The 21727-nt window shown below is 37.5% G+C and overlaps 1 protein-coding gene across 3 annotated transcripts in view; it reads left to right on the forward strand.

The window, feature by feature from the left end:
* CSMD3 (CUB and Sushi multiple domains 3) overlaps window positions 1–21727 on the forward strand; it is a 731455-nt gene that overhangs the window by 402556 nt on the left and 307172 nt on the right. For all 3 annotated transcript variants that reach the window (XM_059815714.1, XM_059815715.1, XM_059815716.1), the window contains 3 exons: window positions 5959–6141; window positions 7256–7582; window positions 15244–15438. In XM_059815714.1, the coding sequence (XP_059671697.1) occupies window positions 5959–6141; window positions 7256–7582; window positions 15244–15438 (705 nt within the window). The remainder of the gene's footprint in view (window positions 1–5958; window positions 6142–7255; window positions 7583–15243; window positions 15439–21727) is intronic.

Here is a 21727-nt window from a genome sequence, read left to right on the forward strand (position 1 = left end):
AGTGGTAGAGCTAGCAGTAAAAAATGTGAATATGAATATCATTTGCTCCTTTAGTGACTTCAAACAAAGATGAAATAATGGTCTTTCCTAAAATCATGTTATTTAAACTGTGATTATTTGACAAAAGCCCAGTAAGCAGTATTTTTTTTTCCCTGTCTGTTTCAAAGGAAGTTTGACATTCTCTAAACAAATCTAAAAGCTATTTGCACTTCAGTCCAAAAAAAAAAAACCTATCATTTCTGCTCCTAAGGAGAACTAAGTAATGATACAAAAATATTCTGTTTCAAATTCAAAAATGAACTCATGCTAACATGAAATTTACAGAGAGTATAAAAGTGGTGTAAGCAAGGCGTGCAGGGAGGATCAAAGAAATAAAGGAAAGATTTGCTATAAATGTAAATGGATATGGATGGGGTTTAGGGATGGTTTATTTCATTTAAAACTGTAATTCAAATAACATCTTGTTAAACTTAATTCCCTTTATGAAAGCAAATGAAATATAAGACTATGGATGTAATCTCTCAAATACAGCAATCACACAGGATAAAGGAAAATAGCAACTTTTTTTCCAACTAACTCCTGTAAATAATTATACTCTGCCTAAAAATTTTTTGAATGTAGAATCTGTTCCTTTAAGTCTTCCTAACAGGGATGTCTGATAGAAGACAGGATGAGCAAGCTCACTGTATCAGCTTTGCTCAGCTATATATCTTTTTAGATTTGACAAACAACATGGAAACTCTTGCTATTTAGGATAAAATAATAATTAGAGAAAACCATTGGCCCAGCTACATCAGAATAGTAGCCCCAAAAGAGAATAAATATAAGTAGGTATAAATACATTTACTGTCTAGCATATATTATGTGCGAAAACTACATTAAGTTACTTGATGTAATGACTTGTCTGAGAACTAGTTTATAGAATACATTTGTTTTCCCAAATGAAATGTGAAGTGACTTAGGCACTTAGAATATTATTAGTCTACCAGGACAGCCTAGGAAAACTGTATTTCTTTGGCACTTAAATACTGAGTAGCTCTGTAGGTTTGACATTAATAGTCTCATCAACACTGAAGATAGGAGGAGTGAGTTTGTGTCTTCTTTGGGATATCTTATATTGTTTCTTCAGGACAGCTTTAACTTTTATTGGAGGTCTGTGTTCTGGGGAGAGTTTGAACCTGGCTTTTACCTTTTTTTAAATTATTAGTTATATTCTTCTTTTCCTAGAACTGTTTGAACAAGTACAAAAAAAACAATATGAAATGCTGATGTTTGTTGTGCTTTTTGTTAGATGTTTTTGTTTTGTTGGTTTTGATTTTTCTTTAATCAAACAGACTAATAAAGCACTTCAAATCTCTGTGAAGTATCTTTTAAATAATCTTCAGCTCTTTTTTATTTCCTTGTTGAAATGGATGTTCTTTATTTGCTTTTTGTCACATTTCAATTGTATTCAGAGCATTAATAGCTGAAAGCTTTGAGAAATGAGGTGTATGCTGCTGACAATATGACCCTAGAAAAATTATTTGAGTTGAAATCAAAACGCTTGCTGTTTGTTTGGGTTTTTTCTCATAGTCAAACTACCAAATGTGGAAACATAAAAAAAGTGGCAGCAAGACCTTTAAAGAGAAATTTTCAAACTATAGTTTAGGGATATTTGTTGCTATTATTGTTACATGTGATAAATTAATTTTGTTTTCAGATTTCTGTCCTTTTTGTACTTAGGATCTCTCATGAAAGAATTTTGTGAAAAAAATATTTTGTACTGTATTTCCATTACCTGTGTACCATATTTCCTGTATTTGTAGATGATGAATGCATTCCTAAGTTTTATAACTTGAGCACAACATTTTCTTTACAAGTTTCTAAGACACAACAGACTGCATCCAAGGGTGCTGAGAGAGCTGGTAAATCTCCTTGCAAAGCCACTTTCTATCATCTTTTACAGTTTGTCAAGCTAGGAGAGATCCCCAAAGACTGGAAAAAAGTTGCATGATCTTCAACAAAAGCCAAAAGCTTGGCCTTTGCAACTGCAGGCTGACCTTTATTTCAATTCCTGAGGAAATCACTGATCAAGTCCTCTTGGAAGCCATTTCCTGGCACATGAAGAAAGTGATTGGGAACATCTAGCATGAATTTATCAAGGATAAATCACACCTGACCAAATGTTTATAATTAATCACTAGGTCGCTGGATAAGGGGAGAGGAGTGGATGTTGCCTACCTCAACCTTATCATGGCTTTTCACTCTGTCCATTCATCCAAAGTTGGATATGTGAATATAATGTCCTGACTTGGATGCAAGAATACTGCGGGAGATAACTGGATGGGTGAAAAAAACTAAAAAACAAGCAAACCAGACAAACAACCCTCCCCCCCAAAAAAACAAACCCAACCAACAGGTTGGATGATAAGATAGAGGGTAGTGATTAATGGATCATACCTTACTGGAGGCCAGGAGCAAGGAGAGTACCACAGGAGTCTAATCTGGGATATTCCATTTTGTCATTAACTGTGAAGAGGCTATGAAGTGCACTCTCATCAGCTTTGCAGATGTCGTCAGTCTGGAAGAAACAGTCAAATATGCTGAAGAACAGTGCTGCTATTCCGAGGGACCTATACAGGGCAGAGGAATGGGCCTACAGGAGCTCTATGAAATTCAACAAGGGCAAGTGCTAAGTCCTGCACCTGGGAATTAATAACTCCTGCACACAGTAAAGGCTGGGGAATGGGTCTCCATAAAAGGCCTGGCGGACAACAAGCTGAGTGTAAGCCAGCAGCATACCTTGGCAGCAGAGAATGTCAAAAGCATCCTGGGCTGGATTAACAGGAGCACAGATTGATGGAAGTGATTAATCTCCTTTACTTGGCCCTCCTTAAACTCCATCTAGAATAGTCCATCCAGTTTTGCGAGACTAAGTAACTGAAGTCAGTTCAGTGGAGGGCCACCAAGGCAATCAGGGGCTGGAGCACTTGCTCTGTGAGGGAGATGGGCTTGTTCAGCCCACAGAAGTAGGGTCTAATATCAGCCTGCCAGTAGCTCTGAGGAGGTTACTGAGAAGACAGAGGCAGGCTTTTTCTACTGGATGGGGGAACAATGAGCGTAAGTTAGAACAAGAGAAGTTCAGACTGGATATAAGAAAAAACTTCTCTCCATGCGTACAGTCAAGCAGTGGAACAGGTTGTCCTGAACTGCCTCCATCCTGGGAAGTTTTCAAGACCCAGCTGGATAAAGCCCTGAGCAATGTGTTCTGACCTCAGAGCTGATCCTGCTTTGAGCAGGAGCCTGGCCTAGAGACCTCCTGAGGTCCATTTCAGGGGACCTCGGGGAGGGGATCAGGAAAGTCAAGGCACAGCTGAAGCTGAACTTGGCGAGGGACATGAAAAATAACAAAAGCTTTTTCAGATACATATGACAACAAAGGAAGATTAAAGAAACTGTACCTCCCCTGATGAGTGAAACAGGACACCTGGCTACAACCGACATGGAGAAAACTGAGGTACTCAACGTTTTTGCCTCTGTCTTCACGGGCAAGTGCTTTAGCCATGCTGCCCAACTCACAACATCCAAAGGCAGGGACTGGGAGAATGAAGTACCGCCCACCATAGGAGTGGATTAGACAGGTTCAAGACCATCTAAGGAAACTGAATGTGCACAAGTCCATGGGACCTGACAAGATGCATCCAAAGGGTCCTGAGGGAACTGGCAGATGAAGTTGCTAAGCCACGCTCCATCATATTTGAAAAATCGTGGCAGACTGGTGAAGTTCCCAGTGAAAAGGGGAAACATAACCCCCATTTTTAAAAAAGGAAAGAAGGAAGACAAGGGGAACTACAGGATGGTCAATATCACCTCTATGCCTAGCAAGATAATGGAGCAGATCCTCCTGGAAACTATGCTAAGGCACACAGAGAACAGAGAGGTGATTGGTGACAGTCAACATGGCTTCACTAAGGGCAAATCGTGCCTGACAAATTTGGTAGCCTTCTATGATGGGGTTGCAGCATTGCTGTATAAGGGAAGAGCAACTGACATCATCTACCGGGACTTGTGCAAAGCATTTCATAGTGTCCCACACAACAATCTTGTCTCTAAAATGGAGAGACATGCATTTGATGGGTGGACCACTTGGTGGATAAGGAATTGGCTGGACGGTCACACTCAAAGAGTTGCAGTCAACAGCTCAATGTCCATGTGGAGACTAGTGATGAGCGGTGTCTCAGGGGTCTGTACTGGGACCAGCATCATCTTTGTTGGGGACATGGACAGTGGGATTGAGTGCACCCTCAGCAAGTTTGCATATGACACCAAGCTGATTGGTGTGGTTGATACTCTAGAGGGAAGGGATGCCATCCAGAGGGACCTTGACAGGCTAGAGAGGTGGGCCCATGTGAACCTCATGAAGTTCAACAAGGCCAAGTGCAAGGTCCTGCATCTGGCTCGGGGCAAACCCAAACATGGATACAGGCTGGGCGGAGAGCTAATTGAGAGCAGATCTGCGGAGAAGGACTTGCGGGTTTTAGTGGATGAAAAACTGAATATGAGCCAGCAATGTGCGCTAGCAGCCCAGAAAACCAATCTCATCCTAGGCTACATCAAAAGAAGTATGGCCAGCAGGTCGAGGGAGGCGATTCTCCCCCTCTACTCAGCTCTCATGAGACCCCACCTGGAGTACTGTGTTCAGCTCTGGGGCCCCCAGCATAAGAAAGACATGGTCCTGCTTGCGTGGGTCCAGAGGAGGCCCATGAAGATGATGAGGGGGCTGGAGCACCTGCTCTATGGAGCACCTGCTCTGTGAGGACAGGCTAAGACAGTTGGGGTTGTTCAGCCTGGGGAAGAGAAAGCTCCAGGGAGACCTTACAGCAGCCTTCCAGTACTTCAAGGGGGCCTACAGGAAAGATGGGGAGGGACTTTTTACAAGGGAGTGTAGTGATAGGATGTGGGGTAATGGGTTTAAACTGAAAGAGGGTAGATTTAGATTACATATTAGGAAAAAATTCTTTTCTGTAAGGGTGGTGAGACACTGGAACAAGCTGCCCAGGGAAGTTGTGGATGCCCCCTCCCTGGAAGTGTTCAAGGCCAGGTTGGATGACGCTTTGAGCAATCTGGTCAAGTGGAAGGTGTCCCTGCCCATGGCAGGGAGGTTGGAACTAGATGGTCTTTAAGGTCCCTTCCAACCCAAACCATTCTTTGACTCTAGCTTGAATTGCCCTATGAGCTTTTGAAATGCATATGGGTGAGAAATGCTTTTTAAAAGATCCCTCTGTGCTTGTAAGTACCAGTGAAAGCTGAGGACAATATGTAATTTGAAAGAATATCATAGCTGTAACAACTGTAGAAATAGGAGAGAACCATTGAGATACCTGGCAGTTAAGTGTACTGATGTAAAATGTTTGAGTATAGAGAAGTTCTTTTTGCATGTGTGTACGTAATGTGTGTGTATATAAATGTGTATATATGTGTATATATACTTATATATTTATGTATAGCCTCCTTTTGACTTTGGGCAATTCTTTTTGTGTAACTACTTCCTTTTTTTGCCATGTCATTGGTTCATCAATTTAAGCTGTATTGGAAAATGGACAGTGTTTACACAGTGGGATGCTGCTATCTGTCGCTAGCTTTAAGTGCTCACGTACTACAAGTGATATTTTACTTACTATTATTGCTTAAAATTTTACAAAATAAAATAAAGTTGTAATAATTTTCCTCATATCCTTTTAATTTCAAGTACTTTATTAACAGAAAGAGCACTGATTTTTCTAAGACCCTTACACAGAATTTCCTCCTTGAGAAGCTGGATTATAGAATCCGACTCAGTGGTGCATTTCAGCAACTGTTGTTATGTAGATGATTTTCATTTGCTTATAACAATGTATAGTTATTCTCTAGCTGTGGGCATATACCCACAGGGAATTTGTTTTATTCATCTAGAAATAAATTCCGTATTTATTTTAACAGAAATTGAAAAGGAAAGCTGTGGGGATCCTGGAACACCATTGTATGGTATCAGAGAAGGGGATGGATTTTCTAACCGTGATGTTTTAAGGTTTGAGTGTCAGTTTGGATTTGAATTAATTGGAGAGAAATCTATCATTTGCCAAGAAAACAACCAGTGGTCTGCAAACATACCAATCTGTATTTGTATGTACCAAATCTTTTTTTATTACTATTTTTAAAACATAGCCTTATGATAAGTTTTTCCTCATATTTAATAATTTGTGTGATTGAATGCATAGTTAGCACAATGCAATAAATTCCACTGCTAGGATGAATTTACTTTTGTTCAGTAGTGGGTTTGCCTAATGATTATGCCCAAGACAGGTTCTGGAACTGCTAAAATATTTTTTTCTTTCACTAGCAACTATTAAAGCAGTTATCTTTATGTGGTTTGATACAATGTTTTATTATTGGCTTTTTTGTAGGATTCTGTAGGTTTTATATGTATGATACAGTTTTTATAGCTACTCTTATAAGTTAATATATTTCCTTAGATTAGAAGTTGCTGAATTGTAAACAAGGTTTTAAATTATTTACATTATCCCCCCATGTATTATGTATGAATATCTTTTAGCACTTAAATCACCATAGACATTTATTCCTCTTTTCCGGTTACATTATACAGCATAAGTAAAACCAATGTTGTGGTGCATATTTGTGGCAACACCTTTCTTAACATTTCCACTAAAATAGTACAGATCAAATATATTCAGAGTGCAATCAGTCGCTTTCATCCCTGCAACTCAATTTACTATGACTTAACAGAAATGGTTGAATATAAAATATTACCTGATAGCAACAAAACAACTCTGTTGTCTCTTTGAGGCTAGTTAATTTCTTGTGCTTCTGTGTGAACAACAAATGACAAGGGCGCTATTGACTTTCTGCCTCTTTAATGTGCTCAGTGAGAGTCTGCCCATCTAAACAGTTTGCTAAAGGAGAAAATAAGTGGTGCCAAGTGATTAAGGATTGTTGAATGTGGGTAAATTGTAAGGACTTCTGTGGGCTTCCAACGTAACAAGGATGTTCTTTATTACCTGGGGGCTCTGCTTGGGAGGTAGTTTTATTAAGGGGAAGGGAATAAGAAGATAAAAAAAAAGAACCTTTTTTCTGGCTTCAGAGATCATAACAAATACTGAATTATTCAGTTGAGGTAATCAGCAAGTTTAAGGATCTCTTACAAAAACTTAGTAATAAAATAAATCCTTATTGAATTGTTTTATTTTAATATCTAATTTTTTTCTCTCTTTTTTGGCAGTTCCTTGCCTTTCCAATTTCACTGCACCAATGGGAACAGTTCTTTCACCTGATTATCCAGAGGGCTACGGGAATAATTTAAACTGTATCTGGACAATAATTTCAGACCCTGGGAGCCGAATCCATCTCTCTTTTAATGACTTTGACTTGGAATCTCAGTTTGACTTCCTTGCAGTTAAAGATGGTGACTCTCCCGATTCCCCCATAATAGGAACATTTACTGGTGCTGAAGTTCCTTCCCATCTTACCAGTAATGGTCATATTTTGCGTCTGGAATTTCAAGCTGACCATTCAATGTCAGGGCGTGGATTTAATATCACTTATAACAGTGAGTAATAGTATTTTTTAATGTATGTGTGTGTTTTCTTTTCAACATACAGTTTAGGAGATATGTATAAGTATGTAAAAATCACATTATGGTAATACACCTTCAAACAAATTCTATATACCTACGAATACCTAATGTAAGTATTTAGATTGTCTTTCAAATACAAGTATTAGGGCTGAAAATATTTGTAAATTTATAATTTATGGCATTAGAGATTGTTATGATGGGAGTGTTTAGAAGACTGACAAATCAGGCCAGTTTCAAATTGTAAAATAGAACTTTACTACATTTGCTAACAGGGCACTTTGTGCTGCTGGTTAAATCCTACATAATGTTAATCACCATCATTACATGTACAAAACTGTTACTCTTGAACACTCATATGCTAGTTTAGCTGTGAATGTATATAATACCCTGGAGCTGATGGCTGCAGTCCACGCTAGCTCCTAGTCACCACAGTTAAGGTGGGCAGCTGTAGGAGCTCTTTGATAAGAGAAGTCAAACCGCAATAGGCTTGTCTTCTTTTTCTCCGTTTTATCTTCCTTATGGCTGATAATTTTAAGGTATCTTTCCCACTCCCAGAAAAGGAGGTCTCCTGTTCTCCTGGTACTACTTACCTCGTTCTTTTTTGTCTTGCCAGTCATCCTTGTTTATTCAGGAGGATGTCTGGCCTATTTGCAGTCCCTTGTGCTTATCTTGTCTTTTGTTTAGCAATTTTTTGCTACTTGGATGCCTTCTGTGTGCAACTACACCTGTCTATCTTTGCCCTTTTGGTGATCAAATTGCTCACATGCTTATGTAAAATGCTTATATGTTGTGCCTGGCTATCCCATTACAATGTTAAAAAGAATACTTACATACTGTTGTTAGTTACTCTGGTTTGGTATGCTTGTATACAGGCTGGAGGTAAGTTCATATTAATTATATCCTGATCAATACACTTTTAACTTAAAGCTGTAACAGCCACAAGGAGAGAAATTTCTAGACTGCCATCCAGAGCAACTGCAGTAAATAGTAGTTGGACTTCTGTCTTGAGCACTCTGAATTGTACCTACCTATTTGTAGGTTTTGGAAGGGAAACCAGCATCTTCCATCACTTTTTGTATTTAGTTTATCTGTTACACAGAAACAGAGAGTTTCCCATTAAAATGGAGTTCTGTGTATTTCCCTTGCTTCTGTCCTGGGGGAGATGAAAAGGTTGAAACTAACCAAAAAGATACATAGCTCCTCATTTACTGCTTGGCGCTACATTTAGTGACGGCATAATAATTAAAGGTGACATTAAATATCTCCTCCAGTACTAAATAACATTAGCACTTATTCGCTTTACTTTTTGCTGGCAAAATCGTTACGTTCCTTCTGAAGGACATATGAAGAACTGCCTATGTTGTTTTGCTATCAAATTATTTGGCATTTATCACACACCAAAGACCAGGCAGGATATATTTCCAGCTAGGGCGAACATGATGATACAATATGTAAGCTCACATCATGAATAACACTGCAAAATATAGCGTGAGGCTTTCCTGGGAGCATATGCAAAATTAAATTTTGCCACACCAGCAATGAAGTGAGAAGGACTGGGTTTAGCCAAGTTGTTCCTTTTGGGGAGTTGGAAGGGAATCGGAAGGAGAGAAAATGACTGAACTATCAGGCTTGCTACTATGTGTAGAGGATGGTAGGCATAAGAGAGTGGCTATTGGAGGGATCATCATATCCTCCAGCCAGAGCTGCCCCACCTCACACATTTGGATTTTTTTCTTCTTTTTTTTCTTTCTGACTGTAGAGGTAGTAGAGTAGTTTTCCATGCCAACAGAGAGACAAAATAGGCAAAAGATGATGGCTATTTTGATATTCTCAAAAGTCTGATGTCATGAGTAACTGGTCCTATTCCTGTCTTTCTCCCTAACACCTACGAGTACAATAATTCCAGAGGCTTACTTGGAATGTAAGTGAATCTTCAACTGCATGGTTTGAAGGAGAGCTCTATACCCACATCTCCTCTTCCCAGAAGAACGTGTTACGTGCTTGGCTATATGAAAAAAAAAAAAGTCTTTATTGTTGAAGATGTTTTACTCTGAATAAAACAAAAAGGATCCACTGAACCAAAGAGGAAATGAGATTAAGTGAGCTTGGTAATTGAGACACCTGGACTCCACATTTTTCTTCAAGGAATGTTAATAATAATATTTTCATAGTATTGCAAGGACTAAATTCCCCTGTGGCTCTCTACTTTTCTTGCATCATAGTTCACCTCTCCACCTTTTTTTTTCTCTCTCTTTTGTTTTGGATTAGCTTGTCAATCTTTCAGAGAAGGATTTCTTAAAACTTACCTTGAACATTGCTGTCTGAATAGGAAAGAGATAAGCTGATACCAGATTACTGTGTAAACATTCTTTTTCTGATATTGTCTTCTATTTCAGCTCCCAGCCCTCTATCTTAGCTGCTTCATCCCTAGGTCATTTCTCACAAATGTAGAATGTAAACGTGAAGAAAATGTGGTGTCTTCTTATTGGTTTCTGTAGCTACCAGTCATCATTGCAAACTAAACTTTGAGCTTTAGCTAGTTATCTTAGTACCATAATTAATATTGGAAAGTCCTGGGGTTATTCAGTACTACTGAAATATAAAATCAGTTATAATGAAAATGAAATATTCAATCCATGTTTCTTAACAGAAGTTGTAACAGTTACTCTATGTTTTCTTACTTTCATGTCCTTTTAACATTTATAAGAGTTCTGCTTACTTCTTTAAGGTTTCACTGTGGTGTGTTCAATGATGTCAAGCCTAAATCTAGTGATGAGAAAAAAAATAAAATTATTGGAGAGTCTAAGGCAGTCTTCTTGGATGAAAATTAGGCCTGTGTATAAATGGATAGTCTCAAGTCATCCCATTTTACAGAACTAGAACTAAATATAGGTCAGTTAAAGTAGGATTTACAGTAAAAATGAAAGGTGCAGATGATTAGCATGGAATAATCCTTATATTTAGATTTTATTTGGAAATAAAACAGTTCATCAAACACTCTCAAAACTTCAGGTTTAATATTTCAATGCCATATAAGCATACTTATCAGAATAAATTCTGGTCCTTTAAAAAATTTGCAGACTTCCTTGTGCGTGTGGTAGTCTGATTATGAAATCCCTCAAATAACAGTCACTTAAAGTGTGCACTGATAGTACCAAATGGTACAATTTTAATTTTTATGAAGAAGTAACAATGCAGTATTAACTCTTACCAGTTGTATAATGAAACCTACTCACTCTGAAAATAATTATTTTAAATAACTGTTTTCTATATTTGAGCAGTTTAACACATTTATATTTTTATTTCTTTTTATGGGTGTGTTTAAGCTAGAATGGAGGTGTGCTTGTTTTTGTTAAACTCTGTAGTTAAAAATCTACTTAAGAAAGCAACAATAACTTCAGAAAATGTGTCTAACCTTTCTTCAGTAGACAGCTGCAATCTGATAAATTACAGAAGTAATCTTTCCATAATAAATAGTTTAAGGCCAAGAGAGAGGATAAAAGAGGAATTAATATAATTTTCACCCTGTCTTGGCATTCAGAAATCTGAAGATAATTAAAAATACCCATTTTCTGCTAACACTCCAGCCTATATATGTAACAGGTATCAGTCTCTTTTTGCCCCCTTCAAGAGTAAAACCAGTATATCACAGAAAAGGTACAACATGATCAATCTTTTCTAAAAAGAATGCAGGCCACTAATGTAAATAACTTCATTAGTGTTTTTGAGGTATAGGATGGAGAAGAATAAAACTGAGTTACCAGTACATAATCTGATTTTTAAATAGTATTTCTCAGAAACTATTTTTATCCCATATTTCTTTTTATTGTGGCAACATATATGGTCTCAGTTAATTAGTCTCATTCCAGTAAAACTAAACATAAATTCAACTTCTGTTGGAAGTAAACAAAAATTAGATTTCAAATGTCTCATCTTTGAGTTACTTCACTAAGTCTGACAAAGATTTCTAATGAGTTAAATCTTGGGACAAGCCCGCAGAAATATATGACTTGAAAATGGATGATGGGGAGAATGTTCCAATAACCAAAGGAATAGAAACCCAAAAAGCTGTGATTTTCAGCTTGGTCAGATCCTTGTATAGTTTTACTTATATTTGGCTATGCACTACTGTTGATGCAAAAGGGGGAATGAGGCAGGAGAGTGCTTTACTGGGTACAACAGAACACAGGAACATAAGAACCTGAAATTACATTGGTTTAAGTTGCTATAGAACTGCATACTTACATCTGGCTTCTTGCTTCCAGTTCATATCCCAAACCCAGGAGCTCTTAATGACATTTCTGTTTTTTGTGAAGGTATTTATAAACTCAGTCATCCCGTAATCTTCCTTCTAATAATTGAACTCCTCAATTTAAGGGAAAGTCTGAGCCTTTTATCATATTTGTGACTCCTTTATGAATGCTTCCCACTTTATCTACATCTTTGTTCAATTATGGAGATCAGAACTAGACACAGTATCTGAATACAGTCATATACATTACAAGCAATTAAGTTACATAGTCTCTCTGCTTCAGTCTGGATTTCCTAGTTTAGGTCAGGACAGGCAAAATGCACACATTAATTGCTATGCAACAATTGGAGCCATGTGAAGGAGCATGGATATTTATTGCCTGTGACAAAGGAGTTAATGCAAAGAACACTGCAAAGTCACAAGTGATTTTCTCCCCTTTCCTCACTGGTAGAAGCAGGGGTTGTCAGTGGTTGGGAGGAACTGTATCAGCTCCGGCTGGGAGAGTTTGGTCGCAGGTGTCCCTGGAGGTCCTCCATGGGCAGGCATTCCAGAAGCCAGAGTCATGCCAACTTCCCTTCAGGCTGAGGTGGATGAGTTTTTTGAGGTGGAGAGCATCTTCCAGATTGTTTGATTTTTGCTAGTTGGTGGACTGCTTTGAGCTGTTGCTCATTGATTGGGGTGTAGGAGGTGCTGGGCAAATATTTTTGTATAAGTTTAGATCTGCTGTTTCTGCCAGTTACGCAGATTTTTTTGTTGCTGTTTTCATCACAACTGTTTAATTGTGCTTTACCTAGCAAAAGTTACAACCCTGTGAACTACATAGCAACACACTATGTCAGCAACAGGTCAAACTGTGGGCCTCTGACATCAGCCTAATTACTTGAGTGATTTCAGCTCAGTAGGCCAAGACATTGACAATCCCAGATGCTACTTTTATATCCAAGGACTGCTTTAGTCTGTTTTATTGCTGTAATAGCATATGTCCATCATGGCACATTTTTGCTGGTGCTCCATCCTGCTAGACTTTTTCAATCTCAGTACTTCCCAAGAGAATTCTTCAAATTGTTATGTACTACACAGAAGTATGAGTTTACATGTGATGGTACTGAAAAACCTACTGGTTGTTTGCATAACTTTTAACAACCTTTCACAATTGTTTTTTATGAAGTATCTCTTTATTATTTGATATTCTTTTAACTTTTGTTTCTTCTTTGATATTTTCCTCTGAAAGAGCTACATTTACTCCAAAGCCATTGCTAGACTTATCAGCTAAAACTCTTCATAGGGCAATCTACCAAAACAATTAATCATGCCAGTGGACCACTCCTTTCTGGCCCTGTTTCCAAAGACCTTTCAGAGCAGATCAGATGAGTTATGGTTAACTTCATTCTTGCCTTCCTATCTCATGAGATCTCTTCAGTTCCTCCCCTTCACATTTTTTTGATGCGAAATGCTTTTTTTAGTATCCTTCTGAGTTAATATCAGAACTGAAAGTACTTCACCATCACCCTGTGCTATGATTATGCTGCCTGACTTTTTTCCAGATAGTGCTTAAAATACCAGTACAGTCATGGCAGTTGATGAGTATAAATGCCAAGAAAACTGGATCTCCTTTTTACGTGTAATATTGCATAAGGAACTTCTCCATGGTTTCTTAATTTATTGATGATGGGTAAAATATTAATATTAAGGGTATACCCCTGTGTTCTTTTTCTTTTCCATTTAAGGCTTGTGTATATCACAACTCCACCATGAAGCTTTTCAGGAGTATAGGGAGACTGAATTTTACTCATCAAGTAATGTAACTACAGCCAGGCTAGGCTAAGAGAGTTACTGCTGTTGTTGGCAAGGATTGTCTTCCACTCTCTTGCCTCCCACAGCCATCCTATACAGTACAATCATGTCCATAGGAGCAGCAGTAACAGCTCAGTTCCTGAGCTGAAATATAGAGCAATGAACTGGCTTTGCAGCCTTAATAAACTGGTATCATACACAAGCAAGCTGTATCTGGAGTCAATGTTTATCTACATTTACAGATAACAATATTGAAAATCTATGTCTGTGTTGTCTGAAGCTGCTAAGAAAAACAGACAATCAAGCCCCTTATTAAAAGTGACGACTGTGCATAAAGTATTGAAAAAGTTTTTGTAACCTGTATGAAAAAGTATGGGATTGTGTCATTTTTAATGCCATCCTCAAATGGTAGGCAACTATTCATGAAAGCACTATTTTCATTCCCAATATATGTAGCATTTCCTAGGTCAAAATGTCGATAAATGAATGCTTTCTCTTGTCTGTTATTATGATTCTTAATACTTCTGTAATGCAACATCTGAGAAATCTTTCTGCTAAGTTAATGAAATATTACTTTTTAAAAAATTTCATGGGGGAGCTTGGATATGTTTTGTCTAGCAGACACATTAGTACAACTGCAGAAAAACATTGTGAAAATTATCTTTTTAGGACATAGTCCTTTATGACATCTCCATATGTAGACATATTTATGAAGATATAATTTGCAGTCGTCACACATAAGGAAGGTGGATATTGTGCTTGTGATATTTTTCTTACTGAAAAATCAACATTTTTTAAAATCTAAGATTTATATGTGGTATTCTTCTTAATAAATAAAACTTTGGAATATAATAACTGATTAATGCATATCTTTTAATGATATTGCCATAAATATGACTTTGCTCACTTTTGGTAGGAAGATGAGCTTGCTTGTTCTCCCAGTGTAAGGTGTATTCTGTAGTAAAAGACATGGACTGTCTTTGTTATAATATCTAGATATATACAGGGAAATTATAATTTTTTAATTTGTCCATAGATAAACTTGAGATTTTGGGAGGATTTGTACATACTAGGTATTTTTTTGACCTTAAATAAAATGACGTAGTTTGTTTCAGGTTTTCTTTCTTTTACCAACATCACCCCTTTTGAAGGTGCTCACCAGCTCTCAGTACAGAAATAAAATAGACTGTAGCAATATCAGGCACACTGAGGTCAGTATGTGATGGTGAATTGAAAATACAAAAGATGACTAAAGCTGTTATATCATAGATGCTTGCCCTGCCCTTCTGATGGATGCTTCTGGCCCATTGTAACATTGGATAGGATGGGCTGTGGGAAAGGGGAACTTAGCCATCACTGAAATCTGCCTGCACTGTCCAAACTAAGATTCATGCTGGTATAACTTCATCATATTTCAAGCAATTTTTTGTACTAGTTTACATTTTCTGCTGTTGATCAAGCTTTTGTTTCTTATTGTTTCCTAATATAAATTGTTCTTATTAGCAGAATAAAATCCTAAAAATGTCATCTTACTTGCAAGAGTTATTACACTGTTTCCCCACCCCCCTTTTTTCTTTTTTTCGAAAAGCCTTTGGACATAACGAGTGCCCTGATCCCGGAGTGCCAATCAACGCTCGGCGTTTTGGTGACAACTTTCAGCTGGGGAGCTCAATTTCTGTTATATGTGAGGAAGGATTTATTAAAACACAAGGAACTGAAACAATTACTTGCATGCTAATGGATGGAAAAGTAATGTGGAGTGGACCTATTCCTAAGTGTGGAGGTATGTATAATAGTTCTTTCTGATTCAGGAGAACTTGATGTAATGTCTTGTAAGTTGTCACCAAATGAAGTCCAGATTTTTGCAAACGGATAGCACAAAGCTCCTGTAAAACCTAGTCCTTAAGAAAGGAGGCTAGTGAGGCATGAGCTTTTATTATAACCCTGACTGCAGGAGTGAATTTTTCTCATAACTGTTATAAGGACAGAAGAAAAACACGGAAAAAAAAGGCATAAACATCAATAATGTGAGCACTACTATATAACCTCTGTAACAATGAAGGCTCATCTAAGAAACTTATTAGGACTGGAATGGGAATAGTCTATGCTGTTCATACTTTCAGATAGTTCTCATTTAGCACTGGTGGAACAGTTTTCCCAAAGACATTTTATGCTTGAAAGGATCACTCCTGCCTTTTTTTTTTTCTTTTTAAAGCATTTATTTGTCCAATTTGAGAAACTGTTTAAAGCAATGAGCTTCAGTGCTAGCAATACAGCAATAATATTAATCTCTGAACTTTTGAATTCCAGTCCAATCAGTATCATGATTGGCCTTGTTAATACCTAGGAGAAAGAGATAGCAGGGAAGAAGAAAATAAGGAAATCCTTCTGTTTTCACTGAACCTTATTTTAGTATAGTGAAGGTTTCTGTTCTTCATCTTCTATATTTAAATCTCAATGTTCAACTTGTCTCTCAAGGTTCTTAAGCAGTCAAGAGTCAGGGCTGTTTTGGTTTTGGTTTTTTTTTGTTTTTGTATTTTGTTGTTAAATTATTTTCACCCAGTTTCATATAGGTTTTCTTCAAAATACAGTTATTGACTTCCTAATTCTGACAGATGAACAATTTAAAATCATTTGAGTGCTCAGTGATGTTTGCTGATACAATATTAAATTCGAATGAAGATGTTGATCTCTTTTCAGGTCTTTGGCTATGGTATTTAAAAACATTTAAGATGTTTTAGCTATCTGTTGCAGTACTTATGTTTCTTCTATCCACAGTGACACCGAGGCTGGGGAAGATTCTCTCAGCAATTGATCTTCCTACTATAGAAATTAAACATTTCCATACGTCACAACCTCTAAAACACAGTGTTATGCATATTTCCTTGGACTTGTTCATATTAATAGATATAAAAATATAATCTTTGCTTCATTAATAGCCTATATTTTAAGATCTCTTCACCTAAGGGGAAAAAAAATGAATTCAGTTGCCTGTAATTATTTTTTTAAAAATACATGATTTAATCAATAATGTTATAATCTCTGATTTATAGTCTGTTACTTTTTATTTTAAACAAAAGCTTAGCTCTTATTTTCACTATGTAACTGCCTTCCTAACAAAATTTGCTTAATTTTAATACATGAATGTCACTCCTTACATCCTTATATCCTTATATGACACTTTGTATCCTGTTTACTTTCTGTGATAAATTATTATTGTTTCATTGATATAAGATGGGTCAGTTTCCCTAGAAAAGATTAGTATAGGCTGTAATACACTTGCTTTATTATAAGGTTCATGGAGCTGTATAACACTGTTAATAAAATATAAGGTTGCATTCTCAATGTTACATTAAAAATTTATATTAATGGGAATATTTTTAAATGTCAGTCCGTACACAAGATAAACTGATCCATAGGTGGACTGAGACTAAGTGGAATATATATTGGAATCCTACAGCTTGGGACACTGGTATATTTGAATTAGGTGAATTTATGTAGAATTAGATATATTTTTAAATTTAAGATAAAATTTGAAGGCAAGTGAAAATATTTTTAAGTTAATAAATTAATTTGGTCTGTTGGGATGTTCAGATTTTTTACTGAATGTGTACATCTTTCCCTGTAACACATAGTCATTTCACATAAGGTGAAGTTTGCTTGCCCTACACACACCTTATAATTTCATTGTTATATGTATGAAGTCAAAGGCATGAACTCCACATGCTGACTAGAAGACACTGAATGTGACTGTTGTGCAGTTTTCCTTCCACTGCAGAAATGTCGGCTACTACAACATATAGGAGAGAATCGTTTAATAATAAATGTGGTGCAGATGGATAGGGTCAGCATACTCATTTTTCAGAGCAATCCTGATCAGCCTCTGCTGGGGCTTCCTCCCAGCCCTGCCCATGGCCCAGGAGCCCATTTCAGCTCATCCTGGGGCTGTCAGTCCCTGCCCCAGCAATGCCACAAGAGTGCTGGTCTCCAGGCCTATTCTCTGCTGATCTTGGCGTGCTCGTGGGACTTCCTGGTTTGACTTCAGACCTAACCCATCAAATTGCATACATCTGATGGTCACTTGGCTGTCACCAGACCCTTTTCCTGTCACCAATCCAGTCCTGTTCACCTTGCTCAGGTGGAGTTGGACGATGCTCTGTCGATGAGGGCACTAACTCTGCCTTTGCCTGTGTGTGTGATCATTCTTGGCTCCTGGCTTCTCTTCTCTAGTGGAGCAGCCCTGCTTTTGCTGTTCCCTGATGCTTTTGAATTTGGGATTCATGTCCTTGTGCCTTTCATCCTTCCTGTGTGAGGGTTATATGGAGGTTTTCCCCATAATCTCTTGTAATATTTTGCTGTTGTACCTGTGCTGCAGCTCTAACCTTGGTCTTCCCGCATAACTCCTGTAATGCTTAATATCCTGCTGTTCTGTAGCATGGGTGATAAACTCTTGAAAAAAGGGTCTAAAACTATGAATCTACAAGATGTTCAGTGATTAGCCTGTCATACTCAAAGCTTTGTTCATACTCACATACAGAAATTTCCTGCCTCAACCCCTGCACTTTACTATACAAAGAAATAAATAGAAACGACTTTGTGAGAAATCTTAGATCAGGCTAAGATTGGCTTTTGGTATTTGGCATAGACCTGCGTTTGACAAAGAGATTCCAGTTGATGACAACCTCTAGTTATGTTATATTTCTAGTGTTCTGTTTTTAACGCACTGACAGTGGGTATGAATCTGCCAGGCAACCATCAAATAGAACTAGAAGAAAGAGCGGGGGCTGAAAATCAGTGTAAAAAGGGTCAGGGAAAAAATCCTTTGGCAAGATAACTGGAGAGTTTTATTTTCTAAAACACAAGGCTCTTTAAGATAAGCCCAGTCACCCAGCTATTCTGAAGGGAGGGACTCCTGGGTCTAGGAAATCAGCTTGTGATGGTGAAAGTCAAATAAAAAATTCTATTGAATCTTGCACTGAAGGCATCTGGAAGAACCATAATCAGGGGAAGGGTAAGAAAGATTTTCTTTTAAAAAAAAACAACCAACAACAAAACACTCTACTGTTGTCAGATCCCAAATACAAAGAGAAATTACTCCGAATTTAGGCAATCTTATAATGGGCATTATTTTTAATGTAATTTTCATAGGAGTATTTTTGTAGGAGACTTACTTTTTTGTATTCCAAAGATAATCTTTAAGAGTTTCATGTAAATCTTGTAAGAAAATGGAGCTTTGTACGAATTTAGTTATACTGTATTCCAACAATGGTAGTATACTGGCTCAGAATAAGGCCATCTGGTATTCCTATTCTTGTTGATATATTTTGTATTTTATAGGCTCCATATGTATTATGAATATGTATAAGTGGCTATATACAATAAAATGTAGTCATGATGAATGCTATAGACTTAACCTTCTGGTTGCTGAGGTGAATATGAGTTTAAATACCTTGTTGTTTGACTGGTACTGTTTGCTGAAAGTAGTATGACAAAGGGACTTTAAGGTAAAAGGTAAGAAAGACTATTTTAAACCCATCAGTGAGGAAACAAAAAGTCTAAATCTGCATATTTAGAAATGTTTGCAACATATTGAATTCTGAACTTTATATAGCTTTTAGAAACCCTTTTTTCCGCCCACAGTAGGAGAAAGATGGGCTATTTTGTCCTTAAAAATATAAAATACCTCGTTACAACACTTCATCATTTTAACATAGGAGCTTGGTAATCTCCCGAGAAAAATGAAGATCAGGCAAATGTATCATAATTCATGATCTTCAATTTGAAGGTGTGTCAAAAAGAGCAAAATTAATCTATTTTTGTAATGGAGAGGTCCAGAATAATATAGACAATGGCATATACTGTGCTGCTTTGTCAAAGTGAGCAACGAAAATGCTTTGCAGGCTGTATTAGATGAAAAAAAACCCAGAAATTTAAGAAATAGCCATTTCTTTGGGGGAAAATGCTGTATATTTCACACTATTTTTAGTAGAGACACATGCTGGTCAACAGTGCAGCAAGACCTTCCCATATTCTTTGTGATATACAATGCAGCTCATTTATTTTCAGTGTGTAGCCTTATATGCATAATGTCCACTGGAACAGTAGTGTTATGAAACTTTATAGTGCCATTTTCTCTTCCTGCAAAGTAAGATGCTTCTGCTCTCTGTCTAAATTGATACTTACATGATACTACTAATCAAAAAATTTGTGTGTTTTCTGATAATTAAATACATAAATAGTTATATTGGTGATAGGACAGAGTGTACCCTCTGCAAGTTTGCCACAACACCAAACCGGGAGGAGTGGCTGATAATCCAGAAGGTTGTGGTGCCATGCAGAGGGACCTCAACAGGCTGGAGAGACAGGCTAATAGGAGCCTCATGAAGTTTAACAAGGGGAAGTGCAAAGTCCTGCACCTAGGAGGAACAACCCCACCCACCAGTATATGCTAGGGGCCACCCAGCTGGAAAGCAGCTTTGCAGAAAAGGTCCTGGGGATCTTGGTGGACACGAAGTTAAACATGTGCCCTTGCAGCAAAGAAGGCTAATGGTATCCTGGGATGCATAAGGCAAAGTATTGCTAGCAGGTTGAAGGAGGTGATCTTTCCCCTCTACCCTGAGTACTAGTGAGGCCACACCTGGAGTTTCTGTCCAGTCCCTCTGATAATTTTTGTGGCCCTCCTAACCTGCTCTAACAGGTCCATGTCCTTCTTGTGCTGGGGACCCCATAGCTGGATGCAGTAGTCCAGGTGGGCTCTCATAAGAGCAGAGCAGAGGGGAAAAATAACCTCACTCGAACTGCTGGCCATGCTTCTTTTTGCACAGCCCAGGATATGATTGGCTTTCTGGGCTGCAAGCACACATTGCCGGTTCATGTCCAATTTTTCATCCACCAGTATCCCCAAGTCCTTCTCTGCAGGACTGCTTTCAATCCATTCATCTCTCATCATCTTCAGAAGGTCTCCCAACAGATCTTATTTGCTTTGGAAGTGAATATTGAAATGTTTTGGTAACAGGCCAAAAGTTTTTGCTTGTGTTTGGAAATAAATGACAAGTAATTGTTGCATTCAGATAGTTACAAAAGCCACACACAGTGTATAACTCACTTTCAGTGCTTTACTAAGATGCTTTATTCAACAATAAAAGAAAACCTTAAGCAAAAATAAAAATCTTTGTCTACATATAGATGCCTATGATGTAAATAAAGATGTGTATGTGTCTAGTGAGCCTGGCAAAGAAACAAAGAAAGCTCATCCTTCACTTTACAAAATGAAATTCAGGGGAAAATTTCCAGCTTGATTATGTCAGCTGTGTATGAACTTTGGGGCTTGGTAAAATCCAGGGTAATTTGGTGAATTTGTTTAGAAAAGTGTCATAAAACTAAAACCAAACAAATATGTTCAAAAGCCAAAAAAGAAAAAAACAACCCTGTAAGATTTTCCTTTAGAAAACATGTTTAGTCCCCAAGGGATCAGATCCTGAGAAGCTCACCAAATCTAATTTGGGCTTGATCAATTCCTTAACTTGCAATTCAGCAAAGAATCTCATGATAACAGTAACTCTGTCATGTATTTATAGTTCTATAGGCTAATGTATTTACACCAATATTCATCAGAACCAACAAAGTATTTAAGCTTACTTCTAACTGGAGAAATTGTATTTTCCTAGCGTCTGTAAGTTACCATGTGATCTACTTGATTATTATGTGTAATAAAGTTTTTTTATAGATATATATACACACTGAAGTTCCTGTTCTTCTCTAATTATTTGTACAGATGAACAGATCCCACTCTTGGCACATATCCATGTCATGTGCAAGAGAGAATGTTAAGGTGACAAAGATCCTTAGTTTAATCCTGGTATCTCTTCATTCAACCCCAAGGCACCCAATCCTAGCACTTTCTACTGCAGTTTGCAGCTTAGAATCTGCTCATTGATACTTCTTACATCTCAGTACTGTTAAAAAGCTCTGTTCTCCAGAATACTGTGCCCTCATTCCAGAACTGCAATTGGTTTGGCCACAACGTTTTGTGGAAATATAGCTATAAAAGAGTAAATAATTGGTTTGGGTCC

This window comes from Gavia stellata, chromosome 3 (assembly GCF_030936135.1).
Source record: "Gavia stellata isolate bGavSte3 chromosome 3, bGavSte3.hap2, whole genome shotgun sequence".
Lineage (NCBI taxonomy): Eukaryota > Metazoa > Chordata > Aves > Gaviiformes > Gaviidae > Gavia > Gavia stellata.